Consider the following 20,759-nt stretch of genomic DNA (forward strand, 5'->3'; position numbering starts at 1 on the left):
ATTCTCTCCATGTGCCCAAACCATTTCAAAACACCCTCTTCTGCTCTCTCAACCACGCTCTTTTTATTTCCACACATCTCTCTTACCCTTACGTTACTTACTTGATCAAACCACCTCACACCACACATTGTCCTCAAACATCTCATTTCCAGCACATCCATCATCCTGTGCACAACTCTATCCATAGCCCACGCCTCGCAACCATACAACATTGTTGGAACCACTATTCCTTCAAACATACCCATTTTTGCTTTCCGAGATAATGTTCTCGACTTCCACACATTCTTCAAGGCTCCCAGAATTTTTGCCCCCTCCCCCACCCTATGATCCACTTCCGCTTCCATGGTTCCATCCGCTGCCAGATCCACTCCCAGATATCTAAAACACTTTACTTCCTCCAGTTTTTCTCCATTCAAACTTACCTCCCAATTGACTTGACCCTCAACCCTACTGTACCTAATTACCTTGCTCTTATTCACATTTACTCTTAACTTTCTTCTTTCACACACTTTACCAAACTCAGTCACCAGCTTCTGCAGTTTCTCACATGAATCAGCCACCAGCGCTGTATCATCAGCGAACAACAACTGACTCACTTCCCAAGCTCTCTCATCCCCAACAGACTTCATACTTGCCCCTCTTTCCAAAACTCTTGCATTCACCTCCCTAACAACCCCATCCATAAACAAATTAAACAACCATGGAGACATCATACACCCCTGCCGCAAACCTACATTCACTGAGAACCAATCACTTTCCTCTCTTCCTACACGTACACATGCCTTACATCCTCGATAAAAACTTTTCACTGCTTCTAACAACTTGCCTCCCACACCATATATTCTTAATACCTTCCACAGAGCATCTCTATCAACTCTATCATATGCCTTCTCCAGATCCATAAATGCTACATACATATCCATTTGCTTTTCTAAGTATTTCTCACATACATTCTTCAAAGCAAACACCTGATCCACACATCCTCTACCACTTCTGAAACCACACTGCTCTTCCCCAATCTGATGCTCTGTACATGCCTTCACCCTCTCAATCAATACCCTCCCATATAATTTACCAGGAATACTCAACAAACTTATACCTCTGTAATTTGAGCACTCACTCTTATCCCCTTTGCCTTTGTACAATGGCACTATGCACGCATTCCGCCAATCCTCAGGCACCTCACCATGAGTCATACATACATTAAATAACCTTACCAACCAGTCAATAATACAGTCACCCCCTTTTTTAATAAATTCCACTGCAATACCATCCAAACCTGCTGCCTTGCCGGCTTTCATCTTCCGCAAAGCTTTCACTACCTCTTCTCTGTTTACCAAATTATTTTCCCTAACCCTCTCACTTTGCACACCACCTCGACCAAAACACCCTATATCTGCCACTCTATCATCAAACACATTGAACAAACCTTCAAAATACTCACTCCATCTCCTTCTCACATCACCACTACTTGTTATCACCTCCCCATTTGCGCCCTTCACTGAAGTTCCCATTTGCTCCCTTGTCTTACGCACTTTATTTACCTCCTTCCAGAACATCTTTTTATTCTCCCTAAAATTTAATGATACTCTCTCACCCCAACTCTCATTTGCCCTCTTTTTCACCTCTTGCACCTTTCTCTTGACCTCCTGTCTCTTTCTTTTATACATCTCCCACTCAATTGCATTTTTTCCCTGCAAAAATCGTCCAAATGCCTCTCTCTTCTCTTTCACTAATAATCTTACTTCTTCATCCCACCACTCACTACCCTTTCTAATCAACCCACCTCCCACTCTTCTCATGCCACAAACATCTTTTGCACAATCCATCACTGATTCCCTAAATACATCCCATTCCTCCCCCACTCCCCTTACTTCCATTGTTCTCACCTTTTTCCATTCTGTACTCAGTCTCTCCTGGTACTTCCTCACACAAGTCTCCTTCCCAAGCTCACTTACTCTCACCACCCTCTTCACCCCAACATTCACTCTTCTTTTCTGAAAACCCATACAAATCTTCACCTTAGCCTCCACAAGATAATGATCAGACATCCCTCCAGTTGCACCTCTCAGCACTTTAACATCCAAAAGTCTCTCTTTCGCGCGCCTGTCAATTAACACGTAATCCAATAACGCTCTCTGGCTATCTCTCCTACTTACATACGTATACTTATGTATATCTCGCTTTTTAAACCAGGTATTCCCAATCACCAGTCCTTTTTCAGCACATAAATCTACAAGCTCTTCACCATTTCCATTTACAACACTGAACACCGCATGTATACCAATTATTCCCTCAACTGCCACATTACTCACCTTTGCATTCAAATCACCCATCACTATATCCCGGTCTCATGCATCAAAACCACTAACACACTCATTCAGCTGCTCCCAAAACACTTGCCTCTCATGATCTTTCTTCTCATGCCCAGGTGCATATGCACCAATAATCACCCATCTCTCTCCATCAACTTTCAGTTTTACCCATATTAATCGAGAATTTACTTTCTTACATTCTATCACATACTCCCACAACTCCTGTTTCAGGAGTACTGCTACTCCTTCCCTTGCTCTTGTCCTCTCACTAACCCCTGACTTTACTCCCAAGACATTCCCAAACCACTCTTCCCCTTTACCCTTGAGCTTCGTTTCACTCAGAGCCAAAACATCCAGGTTCCTTTCCTCAAACATACTACCTATCTCTCCTTTTTTCACGTCTTGGTTACATCCACACACATTTAGACACCCCAGTCTGAGCCTTCGAGGAGGATGAGCACTCCCCGCGTGACTCCTTCTTCTGTTTCCCATTTTAGAAAGTTAAAAAAATACAAGGAGGGGAGGATTTCTGGCCCCCCGCTCCCGTCCCCTCTAGTCGCCTTTTATAACACGCGAGGAATCAAACTACTACTACTACTACTAATAATAGTAATAAAAATAGCAAAGGCAAGTGGTCTAGTGACAAAAGGTTGTGAAATGTGACAAGGCACCTGCAGTGAATGGTATTGCAGATGAATGTCTTAAGAAAGGAAACGACTGTTAATGACTGGTTGGTTAGGATTTTAAATGTTGGTACAGATCATGGTGAGGAGACTAATGACTGGTGGAATGTATGTACAGTGCAAATGTATAAAGGTAAGAGTTTTCGAAAAGGCAAGTATTTAAATCACAGAGGTGTAAGTTTGTTGAGTGTATCTGATAAGTTGTATGGGAGAATAGTGATTGAGAAGGTGAAGGAATGTACAAACAATCAGACTGAGGAGGGAAAATGTTGTATCAGGAGTGGCAGAGGAAAATGTTGTATCAGGAGTGGCAGAGGATGTGTGTGGATCAGGTATTGCTTTGAAGAATGCATGTGGGAAATACTTAGAAACAGAGGATTTATATGCAACACTTATGGATCTAGAGAAAGCATATGAAAGAGATACTTTGTGGGAGATGATATATTCATAACATATGGTGGGAAAGGAAAGCTAAACGAAACTGTTAGGAATTTCATCAAGAGGTTACGGCATATGCTTCAGTGGGTCAAGAAGGGTAAGTGCTTGTAGGTGAAAGTGGGCCTGCAGCAGGAGTGAGTGATGTCACCATGGCTGTTTAATCTATCTATGAATGGAGTAGTGAGGTAGATGGATGCAAGGGTCTTGAAGTATGCAGTATGTTGAAGATGAGGGGACTGATAGGTGAGTCAGGTGTTGTTTGCTGATGACACAGTGTTGATAGCATGTTCACATCAGAAACTGCAAAAGCTGGTGTCTGAGTTTGGGAGTGTGTGTCAAAGAAGAAAGGTGTCAGTAAATGTGAATAAAAGCAAGGTTATTAGGTTTAAAAGTACAAAGATACAGGTTTGTTAGGGTCAGTTTGAAAGGAGAAAACTGACAGGATGGAAATGTATGAAATAACTGGTAGTTGACATGGCAGTGAATGAACCTATGGGAGCTGAAATAACTTTAAGGGCATGGAAGGGACTGAAGGTTCTGAGAGGAAAGAGGATGATTGGAAAGAGAGGGTACTGTCTGAGAGTGCAAAGATGGGCATGTTAAATTTTAGGTATGGTAGTCCTGAAAGTGTATGGAAGGGGAGCACGGGCAATAGATAAGAATATGTGGAAGAGGATGAAAGTTGGAAATGAAATGTCAGAAGACAATATGTGGTGTTAGGATGGTTGATTGAACAAGAAATGACAACGTAAGAAAGAGGTGTGGTAATAAGAAGAGTATGGTTGAGATAGTTGACGAGGTTGTACTGAAATAACATGGACAATAGGTGGGAACGAGAGAAAAGGGATAAACAAATGGGAAATATGATCAAAAATGGAGGGAAAAGAAGGCAAAGACCAAACCAGAGATGGAAGGATGGAGAGAATAAAGTTTTCAGTACTTGGGGTCTGGACATGCAAGAGGGTGAGAGGAATGCAAGTGATAGTGTGAATTGGAGCAATATGGTATACAAGGGACAACATACTGTCACTGGACTGAGTCAGGGTATATGAAGTGGCTGAGGTAAACTAAACAAAGGTCAGTGAGGCCTTGTTGTGAATATGGGGCTGTAATTTTGATGCATTACACAAGACAGCTAAAGAATGGATATATGCAAATGAAGCCATTTCCTGGCCTGTTCCTAGCATTACCTCAATAATGCAGGAAACAGCAAAAAAAGTATGAAAAACATCAAAAACAATTAGTCATAATAATAAGTATAATTATGATCTTTTTCTTTCAATACATAAATGCTTTTCCATCCATAAACCGGTAGCATTAGGAACAGGAAAACAACAGATCACTTGTACACATCAACTCTCCAGCTGTCATGTACAACGCACAGAAACCATAACCCACCATCCACAGCCATGGCACATATATTATTTCATGGTTTTTACCTTGAATGCTTCATATAACCTGGTTCATTCCACTGACAGCATGTCACTCCCAGTATACTATACTGATTCAGTTCATTCTATCTAATAAACGCTGTTCACACTCTTGAATGTTTGGACCGCATTATCTCAAAGCCCTTCACTCCTTCCTTTCATCTCTTTCTTAATCTTCCCTTCCATCTACTTCACTCCATTTATGACAAGTCAGTCCACCCTAACTCATCCTGTCCTTAAGTGTAAACCCTTTCAACACACTCTAGTCAGCTTTCTCAATGACTATACACTACCACATCTCACTCGTACACAGTCATTCCTAACACCATCAACCTGCCAGAGACCAAAGTCTGTTCTCTGGCATTCATTTTCGAACACTTCCACCCTCTTCCATTCTTTTGCATTAGGGACTCGGGGCTAACATATATACGACACTGTTAGGAATATCATTCCTTCAAACATAACCATCTCTGTCTTCACAGACAATGGTTTCTCCTACAAATCCCTCACTGTGCCTAAAATGTTCTCTCCCCTCCCACCCTATAACTCACCTCAGATCCCATGTCCACTCCCATTTCAAAATTACACATAAACCATCCTGTCTCCTCCCCTGGCATATCTATTTATACTGTCAAACTGTAACCAGCTTCTGGAGATTCTCTCTCAAGTCTTATTACTAGAGCCAAAGCCTGGTGAATGGTATGGTGAGAAGAAAGGAGCTCGTGAAGGCTTTGCATAACATGAAGTGCAGCAAAGCGGCAGGAGTGGAAGGAAGTACAGGAGACTTTCTCAAGAAAGGGGATGACACTCTTATCAACTTGTCAATCAGGCTAATTAATGTATGTATGGCCTACCGTGCACTGTCAGAGGACAAGCAGGAAGTGCCTTTACATAATGGCAAGGAGGGCGAAAGTGTATGGCTGAGTTACAGAGATATAAGACTAAAGTATACCTGATAATGAGTATAGGAGAGAGGTGACAGAGAGGGTGGTAGCATGCAAATAATGTGTGACTTAGGAGGAGCACTATGGCTTCACAAAATGCAGACAATGTATGGACCAGGTGTTTGCTTTAAAGAATGATTGCAAGAAATACTTGGAAAAAATTGCATATGCCATTTGTGGATCTATAGAAAGCATACAATAGGAATAACAGGTGATATAAAAATAGAAAGGGGTCAATGGAAAGTTACTAAATGCAGTAACTCTTCACCAGGAGAGTAAGGCATGTGTGTAAGCAGGAAGAGAGAAGGCTGATTTCCAGTGGCAGTGGGTCTGCATCTAGATGTGATGTATGAAGACAGTGGAATATCTATGGTGCAAAGCATGTCAAGTCTAATGACTTTCATGCAATGAAAAGTAACCAGTCATACAGAACTTTGTGATGCAACATCACACTCATCAGGAGATTCAAGTTGATAATATCATTATGATTTTTATAAAATACACATTGAACCACTATAATTTGGCATTCTATGGTCTGAAAGTATCTGTGGTTTGAACAGCGATATGAAATGTACTAATTCGGAAGAACTAGTGTGATTTGGAATTAGTTTGCTGAATGATGACATGGCCTGGATGGTTTGCCTTTCTTCCTATGCTATTTGTTTACATCCTCAGGTATTTGTAGTTTTTATATCAGCAATTTCTTAGCATTTACAGTGTTGTGTGTCACCATTCTGAGATAAAATACTTCTAAACAAGGTTGCAAAGAAATCAGCAAGCAGTTCAAGCGCTAAACATAAAAGAGCATTTTTTGTTATCAATACAAGATAAACCTAACTTGAGCATTTCAGTAAGGGATTTGTGAGGTTTACAATGCAGGTTCCTTAACTGTGTATGATTTAAAGAAGCAAAAAGATAAGATCCTTATATTCTGTACTGATAAAGTAAAAAAAGTAGTCATTTGCAAAACACTGAAGGAATGAAAAACTGTACATTTGAGTTTGGCTTTGTCAGAATGATGCCAGTATTTTTTCTGGAGAAATCTGTGGTGGAACAAGCTAAAACATACCACAGAAAAACTTACCTTATGGTCAGCTACAGAAACCTACAAACTGGTTTGGTACTCAGCTGCATGCTGCGTGCAGTGAAAAATGTTCTGCTGTTACAGATGCCAACACCAACTACAGGTGTTACCAGGTTTCGGCATGCAAGAGTAAATGATGGTATATAATACATATATAATTTTCCATCTATTTACTTTGTAACTTCTTAAGTTTTTCTGTGTTTTATTTACTTATTCTCCTTTGTCTAAAAAGTAACACTGTGAAAACACCAACACTTACGTTTAGCATGATCTGGTAACTAGTTTAGGTTTAGGCTTAGGTAGTATGTATCTGTACCAGTCATTTACTGGCCTCCTGTGGTCATGAAAATTTCGTAATCTGGTTCCATGACTGCAGGATTGTAGAAGTTCAACCTGTACATTCTGGTCATATCTTACCTGTTACCCTCTTCTGGAGCAAAATCAGAATGTTTACGGCCCTTGGAATTTCTGATCACACGTACTGGCTTCCCACCTTTCCAATCTTTTGCTTCTGCTCCATTCTTACTAAGAGGTACATTACAGTTTAAAGCCAGAGCTCTGAAATAAAATAAGGAAATAAGAAAAACCAGTTTAAAAGTAACCATAAAAACAAGCAAAATTCTAAACCAATTTTCCATTCCACCTATCTATTAGCATACAATAAAATTCTTATAGAGTTAGAAAATTCAAGCAGAATCTCTCTGAGTAAGGGACTCCTAATCTTTACACTTATAATTATACTCTAAATGTTCTCTTTCAGTAATAATGTGGCATTCCTTCTCAATCATGTCTATTCATCTCATATTTGGATTCCCTCAAATTACCGTGTGCCTACATTCCGTAGATTTCTGTTTGTTACATTTCCTATATTCAGACTCTCCACAAACTCCAATTAATCATTTCTATCCAGCACATTTCCTATCACACTTCTGCATCAACCATCAATTTATAAAATCTTTACTCTCTAGTCTAGATTTTCTAACCTACACCATTTTATTTACTGAAAAAGTCATCAACTTTTCAAACTTTAGCTCAAACATCATGATAAAAAAAATAGATAATTCCCCCAAATTCTTTTCTTCTAGCATGAAAAATATAGCTCATCTGGTTAAGTGACTTTAGTAGAAAGTTTGTGAGAAGGTGAACCATAAAAGGCAGGATGACCCACCAGCATCAAAGAATTACAATCATCCTGAATTCTTACATGGGTATTGGTTTCAGTGTCCATCTTCATATTCACAAGTAAAAAAAAAAGAAGATATACTGATATTCAAAAGAATTAAACTTCTCAGAAAGTTATATTAAATACCTTAAAATGTCGGCCTGGTTCACTGCTTCGTGAGGGGAGGAGAGGGGTGTGCCTGACATGTCTGACAGTTCATAACAAGTGAGAATGGGGAGAGTTTGAGACTCATTTTCAGCTTGGTTTCAGTTTGCTCTTATTTCATAAGCACTGGCACTGAATACCTTAAGGATATTTATAAAAGATACACAAGATAAGAATTAGCCATGTGGGAGACTGGCTTGTATTTGTGGGAATGATTCTGAAGGCTTTGTTTTTTGTTGAACTTGGTATCACACTTTATCCTTATGATACTCACAGGTACAGCTTCGTTGGTGAAAAAATGAATATAATCAGAAATATTATGATATAATGCTAAAACTAAAAATGGGTGTGAGGGAGATGAACTGGCATGGGAAGGGGGGACATCGGAGGTGTTATTTCTTTGGAAACATTCTAGCTCTTAACCTATCATCTGTAACCAAAGTCCTCCATCACCTAATGGTTACATAAATAGAAAATTACACAGTGTTGTTGCATAATTTTTTCCCGTGAACAATGTCTAAGTATGAGGATGGTGTGGACATTGCTGCAGGCCTCCTTTCTCCTTATCTAGTCCTCTTAAAATCCCTCTTCATACAAAGTGCTGTTGCATAATTTCTCCACGCTAACAAAGTCTAAGTACAATAGTTGCTGTCCTCTCTTCTCCTTATAGAATACTCTAAAAATCATTTTCTTCATATATTCCCTCACAGTTCTTTTCTTCACTTTCATCAACAACTAGTTCATATTATAAGTGTTCCTCCTTTTCACTTAGGTCAACAAACAATCTTTCTATTGTCCATGGGGGTCACCATGTATGCATGACCTGCAGGTTCCAGGGATACTGTAGAATCTTTTTTTTCCCCACTTATCAAAAAGTATGTAATTCAATAATGCCCACTTTCCATCTTTCCTATTACCCCATATATGCCTGTGTATCTCTCTCTTTTTAATCCACTTATTCCTATTCTGGCAACTCAAAATACTCCATATATACAATACAAATTCAAACTAACCAATCAACAACACAGTCACCTCTTTCTTGAAAAAAAAAAATCATGCAATACCAATCACTCCTGCTACCTTACTATATTTCATCTTATGCAAGGCTGTCACTACCTCTTCTCTTTTAACTAAACTACTTTCCATGACTCTCTAACTCTGCATACCTCCTGAACTATCAAATACCCTACATCTGCCACCCTATTATCAACACAGTCAGCACAACAATCCTTCAAAATACTCACTCCATCTCTTCCTCACCTTAACACTGTCTATTACAATTTCTTGTTTTTCTTACACTATTAACCTCCTTCCAAAACATCTTATTCTCCCTGAATTTTATCGATACTTGCTCACCCCAACTCTCACTTACTCGCTTTTTCAACTTTGGCACCTTCCTATTGACCTCCAGTCACACTCTCTTGACCTCCCATCATTTGCACCCCTTTGTAAGTACCATCCTATATATATGATAGAGTTGATAGAGATGCTCTGTGGAAGGTATTAAGAATATATGGTGTGGGAGGCAAGTTGTTAGAAGCAGTGAAAAGTTTTTATCGAGGATGTAAGGCATGTGTACGTGTAGGAAGAGAGGAAAGTGATTGGTTCTCAGTGAATGTAGGTTTGCGGCAGGGGTGTGTGATGTCTCCATGGTTGTTTAATTTGTTTATGGATGGGGTTGTTAGGGAGGTAAATGCAAGAGTTTTGGAAAGAGGGGCAAGTATGAAGTCTGTTGGGGATGAGAGAGCTTGGGAAGTGAGTCAGTTGTTGTTCGCTGATGATACAGCGCTGGTGGCTGATTCATGTGAGAAACTGCAGAAGCTGGTGACTGGAGTTTGGTAAAGTGTGTGAAAGAAGAAAGTTAAGAGTAAATGTGAATAAGAGCAAGGTTATTAGGTACAGTAGGGTTGAGGGTCAAGTCAATTGGGAGGTGAGTTTGAATGGAGAAAAACTGGAGGAAGTGAAGTGTTTTAGATATCTGGGAGTGGATCTGGCAGCGGATGGAACCATGGAAGCGGAAGTGGATCATAGGGTGGGGGAGGGGGCGAAAATTCTGGGGGCCTTGAAGAATGTGTGGAAGTCGAGAACATTATCTCGGAAAGCAAAAATGGGTATGTTTGAAGGAATAGTGGTTCCAACAATGTTGTATGGTTGCGAGGCGTGGGCTATGGATAGAGTTGTGCGCAGGAGGATGGATGTGCTGGAAATGAGATGTTTGAGGACAATGTGTGGTGTGAGGTGGTTTGATCGAGTGAGTAACGTAAGGGTAAGAGAGATGTGTGGAAATAAAAAGAGCGTGGTTGAGAGAGCAGAAGAGGGTGTTTTGAAGTGGTTTGGGCACATGGAGAGAATGAGTGAGGAAAGATTGACCAAGAGGATATATGTGTCGGAGGTGGAGGGAACGAGGAGAAGAGGGAGACCAAATTGGAGGTGGAAAGATGGAGTGAAAAAGATTTTGTGTGATCGGGGCCTGAACATGCAGGAGGGTGAAAGGAGGGCAAGGAATAGAGTGAATTGGAGCGATGTGGTATACCGGGGTTGACGTGCTGTCAGTGGATTGAATCAAGGCATGTGAAGCGTCTGGGGTAAACCATGGAAAGCTGTGTAGGTATGTATATTTGCGTGTGTGGACGTATGTATATACATGTGTATGGGGGGGGTTGGGCCATTTCTTTCGTCTGTTTCCTTGCGCTACCTCGCAAACGTGGGAGACAGCGACAGAGATAAAAAAAAAAAAAAAAAAAAAAAAATATATATATATATATATATGTAACCAAAGGTAGGTAATGTGGCAGTTGAGGGAATAATTGGTATACATGCGGTGTTCAGTGTTGTAAATGGAAATGGTGAAGAGCTTGTAGATTTATGTGCTGAAAAAGGACTGGTGATTGGGAATACCTGGTTTAAAAAGCGAGATATACATAAGTATACGTATGTAAGTAGGAGAGATGGCCAGAGAGCGTTATTGGATTACGTGTTAATTGACAGGCGCGCGAAAGAGAGACTTTTGGATGTTAATGTGCTGAGAGGTGCAACTGGAGGGATGTCTGATCATTATCTTGTGGAGGCTAAGGTGAAGATTTGTATGGGTTTTCAGAAAAGAAGAGTGAATGTTGGGGTGAAGAGGGTGGTGAGAGTAAGTGAGCTTGGGAAGGAGACTTGTGTGAGGAAGTACCAGGAGAGACTGAGTACAGAATGGAAAAAGGTGAGAACAATGGAAGTAAGGGGAGTGGGGGAGGAATGGGATGTATTTAGGGTATCAGTGATGGATTGCGCAAAAGATGCTTGTGGCATGAGAAGAGTGGGAGGTGGGTTGATTAGAAAGGGTAATGAGTGGAGGGATGAATAAGTAAGAGTATTAGTGAAAGAGAAGAGAGAGGCATTTGGACAATTTTTGCAGGGAAAAAATGAAACTGAGTGGGAGACGTATAAAAGAAAGAGACAGGAAGTCAAGAGAAAGGTGCAAGAGGTGAAAAAAAGGGCAAATGAGAGTTGGGGTGAGAGAGTATCATTAAATTTTAGGGAGAATAAAAAGATGTTCTGGAAGGAGGTATATAAAGTGCGTAAGACAAGGGAGCAAATGGGAACTTTAGTGAAGGGCACAAATGGGGAGGTGATAACAAGTAGTGGTGATGTGAGAAGGAGATGGAGTGAGTATTTTGAAGGTTTGTTGAATGTGTTTGATGATAGAGTGGCAGATATAGGGTGTTTTGGTCGAGGTGGTGTGCAAAGTGCGAGGGTTAGGGAAAATGAGTTGGTAAACAGAGAAGAGGTAGTAAAAGCTTTGCGGAAGATGAGAGCCGGCAAGGCAGCAGGTTTGGATGGTATTGCAGTGGAATTTATTAAAAAAGGGGCTGACTGTATTATTGACTGGTTGGTAAGGTTATTTAATGTATGTATGACTCATGGTGAGGTGCCTGAGGATTGGCGGAATGCGTGCATAGTGCCATTGTACAAAGGCAAAGGGGATAAGAGTGAGTGCTCAAATTACAGAGGTATAAGTTTGTTGAGTATTCCTGGTAAATTATATGGGAGGGTATTGATTGAGAGGGTGAAGGCATGTACAGAGCATCAGATTGGGGAAGAGCAGTGTGGTTTCAGAAGTGGTAGAGGATGTGTGGATCAGGTGTTTGCTTTGAAGAATGTATGTGAGAAATACTTAGAAAAGCAAATGGATTTGTATGTAGCATTTATGGATCTGGAGAAGGCATATGATAGAGTTGATAGAGATGCTCTGTGGAAGGTATTAAGAATATATGGTGTGGGAGGAAAGTTGTTAGAAGTAGTGAAAAGTTTTTATCGAGGATGTAAGGCATGTGTACGTGTAGGAAGAGAGGAAAGTGATTGGTTCTCAGTGAATGTAGGTTTGCGGCAGGGGTGTGTGATGTCTCCATGGTTGTTTAATTTGTTTATGGATGGGGTTGTTAGGGATGTGAATGCAAGAGTTTTGGAAAGAGGGGCAAGTATGAAGTCTGTTGGGGATGAGAGAGCTTGGGAAGTGAGTCAGTTGTTGTTCGCTGATGATACAGCGCTGGTGGCTGATTCATGTGAGAAACTGCAGAAGCTGGTGACTGAGTTTGGTAAAGTGTGTGAAAGAAGAAAGTTAAGAGGTAATGTGAATAAGAGCAAGGTTATTAGGTACAGTAGGGTTGAGGGTCAATTCAATTGGGAGGTGAGTTTGAATGGAGAAAAACTGGAGGAAGTGAAGTGTTTTAGATATCTGGGAGTGGATCTGGCAGCGGATGGAACCATGGAAGCGGAAGTGGATCATAGGGTGGGGGAGGGGGCGAAAATTCTGGGAGCCTTGAAGAATGTGTGGAAGTCGAGAACATAATCTCGGAAAGCAAAAATGGGTATGTTTGAAGGAATAGTGGTTCCAACAATGTTGTATGGTTGCAAGGCGTGGACTATGGATAGAGTTGTGCGCAGGAGGATGGATGTGCTGGAAATGAGATGTTTGAGGACAATGTGTGGTGTGAGGTGGTTTGATCGAGTAAGTAACGTAAGGGTAAGAGAGATGTGTGGAAATAAAAAGAGCGTGGTTGAGAGAGCAGAAGAGAGTGTTTTGAAATGGTTTGGGCACATGGAGAGAATGAGTGAGGAAAGATTGACCAAGAGGATATATGTGTCGGAGGTGGAGGGAACGAGGAGAAGAGGGAGACCAAATTGGAGGTGGAAAGATGGAGTGAAAAAGATTTTGTGTGATCGGGGCCTGAACATGCAGGAGGGTGAAAGGAGGGCAAAGAACAGAGTGAATTGGAGCGATGTGGTATACCGGGGTTGACGTGCTTCCCCAATATAAATATATATATATATATATATATATATATATATATATATATATCATTTTTTTTTATTATACTTTGTCGCTCTCTCCTGCGTTTGCGAGGTAGCGCAAGGAAACAGACGAAAGAAATGGCCCAACCCCCCCCATACACATGTATATACATACGTCCACACACGCAAATATACATACCTACACAGCTTTCCATGGTTTACCCCAGACGCTTCACATATATATATATATATATATATATATATATATATATATATATATATATATATATATAGCGGGGGGCCAGAAATCCTCCCCTCCTTGTATTTTTTTAACTTTCTAAAATGGGAAATAGAAGAAGGAGTCACGCGGGGAGTGCTCATCCTCCTCGAAGGCTCAGACTGGGGTGTCTAAATGTGTGTGGATGTAACCAAGATGTGAAAAAAGGAGAGATAGGTAGTATGTTTGAGGAAAGGAACCTGGATGTTTTGGCTCTGAGTGAAACAAAGCTCAAGGGTAAAGGGGAAGAGTGGTTTGGGAATGTCTTGGGAGTAAAGTCAGGGGTTAGTGAGAGGACAAGAGCAAGGGAAGGAGTAGCAGTACTCCTGAAACAGGAGTTGTGGGAGTATGTGATAGAATGTAAGAAAGTAAATTCTCGATTAATATGGGTAAAACTGAAAGTTGATGGAGAGAGATGGGTGATTATTGGTGCATATGCACCTGGGCATGAGAAGAAAGATCATGAGAGGCAAGTGTTTTGGGAGCAGCTGAATGAGTGTGTTAGTGGTTTTGATGGACGAGACCGGGATATAGTGATGGGTGATTTGAATGCAAAGGTGAGTAATGTGGCAGTTGAGGGAATAATTGGTATACATGCGGTGTTCAGTGTTGTAAATGGAAATGGTGAAGAGCTTGTAGATTTATGTGCTGAAAAAGGACTGGTGATTGGGAATACCTGGTTTAAAAAGCGAGATATACATAAGTATACGTATGTAAGTAGGAGAGATAACCAGAGAGCGTTATTGGATTACGTGTTAATTGACAGGCGCGCGAAAGAGAGACTTTTGGATGTTAATGTGCTGAGAGGTGCAACTGGAGGGATGTCTGATCATTATCTTGTGGAGGCTAAGGTGAAGATTTGTATGGGTTTTCAGAAAAGAAGAGTGAATGTTGGGGTGAAGAGGGTGGTGAGAGTAAGTGAGCTTGAGAAGGAGACTTGTGTGAGGAAGTACCAGGAGAGACTGAGTACAGAATGGAAAAAGGTGAGAACAATGGAAGTAAGGGGAGTGGGGGAGGAATGGGATGTATTTAGGGAATCAGTGATGGATTGCGCAAAAGATGCTTGTGGCATGAGAAGAGTGGGAGGTGGGTTGATTAGAAAGGGTAGTGAGTGGTGGGATGAAGAAGTAAGATTATTAGTGAAAGAGAAGAGAGAGGCATTTGGATGATTTTTGCAGGGAAAAAATGCAATTGAGTGGGAGATGTATAAAAGAAAGAGACAGGAGGTCAAGAGAAAGGTGCAAGAGGTGAAAAAGAGGGCAAATGAGAGTTGGGGTGAGAGAGTATCGTTAAATTTTAGGGAGAATAAAAAGATGTTCTGGAAGGAGGTAAATAAAGTGCGTAAAACAAGGGAGCAAATGGGAACTTCAGTGAAGGGCGCAAATGGGGAGGTGATAACAAGTAGTGGTGATGTGAGAAGGAGATGGAGTGAGTATTTTGAAGGTTTGTTGAATGTGTTTGATGATAGAGTGGCAGATATAGGGTGTTTTGGTCGAGGTGGTGTGCAAAGTGAGAGGGTTAGGGAAAATGATTTGGTAAACAGAGAAGAGGTAGTAAAAGCTTTGCGGAAGATGAAAGCCGGCAAGGCAGCAGGTTTGGATGGTATTGCAGTGGAATTTATTAAAAAAGGGGGTGACTGTATTGTTGACTGGTTGGTAAGGTTATTTAATGTATGTATGACTCATGGTGAGGTGCCTGAGGATTGGCGGAATGTGTGCATAGTGCCATTGTACAAAGGCAAAGGGGATAAGAGTGAGTGCTCAAATTACAGAGGTATAAGTTTGTTGAGTATTCCTGGTAAATTATATGGGAGGGTATTGATTGAGAGGGTGAAGGCATGTACAGAGCATCAGATTGGGGAAGAGCAGTGTGGTTTCAGAAGTGGTAGAGGATGTGTGGATGAAGTGTTTGCTTTGAAGAATGTATGTGAGAAATACTTAGAAAAGCAAATGGATTTGTATGTAGCATTTATGGATCTGGAGAAGGCATATGGTAGAGTTGATAGAGATGCTCTGTGGAAGGTATTAAGAATATATGGTGTGGGAGGCAAGTTGTTAGAAGCAGTGAAAAGTTTTTATCGAGGATGTAAGGCATGTGTACGTGTAGGAAGAGAGGAAAGTGATTGGTTCTCAGTGAATGTAGGTTTGCGGCAGGGGTGTGTGATGTCTCCATGGTTGTTTAATTTGTTTATGGATGGGGTTGTTAGGGAGGTGAATGCAAGAGTTTTGGAAAGAGGGGCAAGTATGAAGTCTGTTGTGGATGAGAGAGCTTGGGAAGTGAGTCAGTTGTTGTTCGCTGATGATACAGCGCTGGTGGCTGATTCATGTGAGAAACTGCAGAAGCTGGTGACTGAGTTTGGTAAAGTGTGTGAAAGAAGAAAGTTAAGAGGTAATGTGAATAAGAGCAAGGTTATTAGGTACAGTAGGGTTGAGGGTCAATTCAATTGGGAGGTGAGTTTGAATGGAGAAAAACTGGAGGAAGTAAAGTGTTTTAGATATCTGGGAGTGGATCTGGCAGCGGATGGAACCATGGAAGCGGAAGTGGATCATAGGGTGGGGGAGGGGGCGAAAATTCTGGGAGCCTTGAAGAATGTGTGGAAGTCGAGAACATTATCTCGGAAAGCAAAAATGGGTATGTTTGAAGGAACAGTGGTTCCAACAATGTTGTATGGTTGCGAGGCGTGGGCTATGGATAGAGTTGTGCGCAGGAGGATGGATGTGCTGGAAATGAGATGTTTGAGGACAATGTGTGGTGTGAGGTGGTTTGATCGAGTAAGTAACGTAAGGGTAAGAGAGATGTGTGGAAATAAAAAGAGCGTGGTTGAGAGAGCAGAAGAGAGTGTTTTGAAATGGTTTGGGCACATGGAGAGAATGAGTGAGGAAAGATTGACCAAGAGGATATATGTGTCGGAGGTGGAGGGAACGAGGAGAAGTAGGAGACCAAATTGGAGGTGGAAAGATGGAGTGAAAAAGATTTTGTGTGATCGGGGCCTGAACATGCAGGAGGGTGAAAGGAGGGCAAGGAATAGAGTGAATTGGATCGATGTGGTATACCGGGGTTGACGTGCTGTCAGTGGATTGAATCAGGGCATGTGAAGTGTCTGGGGTAAACCATGGAAAGCTGTGTAGGTATGTATATTTGCGTGTGTGGACGTATGTATATACATGTGTATGGGGGTGGGTTGGGCCATTTCTTTCGTCTGTTTCCTTGCGCTACCTCGCAATCGCGGGAGACAGAAAAAAAAAAAAAAATATATATATATATATATATATATATATATATATTTTGCTTTGTCGCTGTCTCCCGCGTTTGCGAGGTAGCGCAAGGAAACAGACGAAAGAGATGGCCCAACCCACCCCCATACACATGTATATACATACGTCCACACACGCAAATATACATACCTACACAGCTTTCCATGGTTTACCCCAGACGCTTCACATGCCTTGATTCAATCCACTGACAGCACGTCAACCCCGGTATACCACATCGCTCCAATTCACTCTATTCCTTGCCCTCCTTTCACCCTCCTGCATGTTCAGGCCCTAGATCACACAAAATCTTTTTCACTCCATCTTTCCACCTCCAATTTGGTCTCCCTCTTCTCCTCGTTCCCTCCATCTCCGACACATATATCCTCTTGGTTAATCTTTCCTCACTCATTCTCTCCATGTGACTAAACCATTTCAAAACACCCTCTTCTACTCTCTCAACCACGCTCTTTTTATTTCCACACATCTCTCTTACCCTTACGTTACTTACTCGATCAAACCACCTCACACCACACATTGTCCTCAAACATCTCATTATATATATATATATATATATATATATATATATATATATATATATATATATATATATATATATATATATATATATATATGCATGCCTCTGTCTTTTCTTTCACTAGCAACTTTACTTCACCATCCCAGCACTCACTACCCTTTCGCACCTGTTCACCACCCACCCTGTGCATGCCATATAATTCTTTTGCACATGCCAGCACTCCTTCTTTACAAACTTTCATTCCTCACCCACTCCCCTAACTTTGTTCACTCACCTCTTGCCATTCTATATTCAGCGTCTTGGGGCATTTCCTCTAACAAGTCTCTTTTCCAAGCTCAAACACATTCACCATCCTCTTCTCATCCATGTCGTTTCCTTTTTTCCGAAAACCTCTACACCAGGTAATAATCAGAAATCCCACCAACTTCTCCCAGCATTTCCACGTCCAAGAATCTCTTTTCCCCAACTATCAAATATGTAATTCAGTAATGCCTACTTTCCATCTTTCCTACTAACCCACATATGCCTGTGTCTCCCTCTCTTTGTAATTCACTTATTCCTAATCACCAGTCCTTTTTCAGCACACAACTCCACAAGGTGTTCATCATTTCCATTCACCTTACTGAATACCCCATGCTTCTCAATTATATCCTCAATTGCCACATTACTCACCTTCACATTTAAATCATCCATCACTAATCAGTCTCCTGCATCAAAACTGCTGACACACTTATTCAGATGCTCCCCAGACACTTGTCAATCATGATCTTTCTTTTCATGGCCAGGTGCATTAGCACTAATGTAATCACCCACATCAGTCAGGAGCTTATTTCCTTACATTCTTTCACACATTCCCACAACCCCTGCTTCAGCAGTAGTGCTACCCCCTCCTTAGCTTTTGCCCTCACACTAACCCCTGACTTCACTTCTAAGACATTCCCAAACCATTTCTTCCCCTTTGCTTGAGCTTTGTTTTACTCAGGGACATCAGGAGGGACACTTATAAAATGAAGAAGAATAACATTAAGAAATGTGAAGAACTACATGACTTTGAGATTGATTTTAGCAAGATTATGTAAAAGGGAGGGAGGACTGCAAGGAAAGCATACCCACTACCCTCACATACCAACTGCATCAGATTTTCTCTATATGTAATCATGGGATGTAGAGAACTACAGAATGAAATGGAAGGCACAAGTTCCTCACACTTATCTTTAGCATGTGGTGTAATACTGTAATTCTAAACATATTCATGTTACCCATCACCAACACTGCCTGTGTAAAAGAGGAGTAGAGTGTGAACCTAAGTTCAAAATACAAAGAGAAACAAATCCTTTCACGTCCTTGCCACATAAGGAATGTAACATTTCTATATGCATTCAGGTAATTTACCATCAATACTGTGTCTGCATATGAAATATGAGTACAATGGAAAAGCAAGTTCAACAGAAAGGAGCACCATCTCCATATTCTCCTCTCTTATTGGGAGCAGTCAAACGTATCATTCACACCTCCCTCTGCTCATCGCTCATCAATGGAACTAGCCAAAACAAAGGGATTGATATAACTTTCAGTGCATCTCTTATATCTGAATGCTATCATTTTACTGAGGAGAAAATTTGCAATTTTGTTTTTTTCATTATGCTTGCAGAATAGATGTTAAAGACAAAGGAGTAATAAAAAATGAAAAGCTGGAATTTGGACACCTTGCTGAAAAAAAAAATAACGAGTCAAATAATGAGTACAGTCATAGTGCAGACCTAAACTATGAGATGGAAGTAGATGATGAAAATGTTCAATGCAAGAACCATTTGAACAGTGCTGTATAGTATGGTTATAACCAAAGCATGCCAAAACCTATTTAAAAACATTCCATAAAGAAAATCATGGGAATGAACTGTCTGAACCATCAAGAAAGCAAAAGAATTAAGACTATGCTCTAAAAAGAACTGCACGATTTTATCACTACTTATTCTATTTCCTCCTTTACTACAGTCAGGGGTTCTGTTTGCAGATGACATTGCTCCAGTGGCAGACTTGAGAGAGGAACTGCATAAACTGGTGTCAGAATTTGGGATCGTGTGTGAAAGGGGGAAGCTGATAGTTACCTTGAATTAATAAATAAGGAGAATAAGCAAGGGACAGAAACAGGTCAGTTAGAGAGTGAGTTTCAATGGAGTGAACCTAGAGGAAGTGGGGAGTCTTAGATACCAGGAAATGGACACGGCGGTGGATGGAACTATGGATGGGTGAGGGGGCACAGGCTGGGTGCACTGAGGAGTGTGGAAATTGAAGTCACTGTCTGTTAAGGCAAAGATGGGTGTACCTGACAGCTCAGTAGTAAATACTGATGGTGCTCTATGGATGGGAAGCATAGATCCTAAATGAAAAAGCAGAGAAGAGAGTGAATGAGTTGAAAATGAAATGCTTGTGGACAATATGAAGTGTGAGAAGGGGTGACAAAGTTAGAAATCAGAGAGGGGTGTTAGCAAGAGGAGAATGGATGACAGAGCTGAAGTGGGTGTGCTGAAATATCCCTGAATATGTATACAGGGATCAATGTGCTGTTAATGGGCTGAACCAGAGCATTTGAGGTGGTCATGGGAAACTACAGAAAGGTCTATGGAGAAGCTCTAGTTTCTGTGCATTATATACAACAGCTAGGGAGTCAATGTGAACAAACAAGGGCATTCTTCATCCTTTCTTGGCAATGTCTCAATGACACAGGAAATGGTAAACACATTTGTAAATAAATTACCTCATAAACTCAAGTGTTACATACTCTCTGTTTCCATATGGTATATCATATACATTACTATCGATTTCCATGCTATTTTGTGAGAATAAAAGCTCTAACAATGATGGTATATCAGTCCCTCAGATTCCAGTATCGTCAGTGACATGCTGGTACAGGAAATTTTTCCACACAAACTCAAGAGAATTTGTGTTTCCATGAAAATCTAAATTCCCCTTGTCAATCTCTTTATAAGTTTTTTTTTTTTTTTTTTTTTTTTTTGCTTTGTCGCTGTCTCCCGCGTTTGCGAGGTAGCGCAAGGAAACAGAAGAAAGAAATGGCCCAACCCACCCCCATACACATGTATATACATACGTCCACACACGCAAATATACATACCTACACAGCTTTCCATGGTTTACCCCAGACGCTTCACATGCCCTGATTCAATCCACTGACAG

At 40.9% G+C, this 20,759-nt stretch overlaps 1 protein-coding gene across 1 annotated transcript in view; it reads right to left on the bottom strand.

Annotated features, from left to right (window-relative positions):
• LOC139764923 (E3 ubiquitin-protein ligase UHRF1-like) overlaps positions 1–20,759 on the bottom strand; it is a 116,043-nt gene that overhangs the window by 21,667 nt on the left and 73,617 nt on the right. Inside the window, exon 9 of the mRNA XM_071692002.1 lies at positions 7,312–7,452. Within this exon, the coding sequence (XP_071548103.1) occupies positions 7,312–7,452 (141 nt within the window). The remainder of the gene's footprint in view (positions 1–7,311; positions 7,453–20,759) is intronic.

The sequence above is a fragment of the Panulirus ornatus genome, chromosome 51 (genome assembly GCF_036320965.1).
Source record: "Panulirus ornatus isolate Po-2019 chromosome 51, ASM3632096v1, whole genome shotgun sequence".
NCBI lineage: Eukaryota > Metazoa > Arthropoda > Malacostraca > Decapoda > Palinuridae > Panulirus > Panulirus ornatus.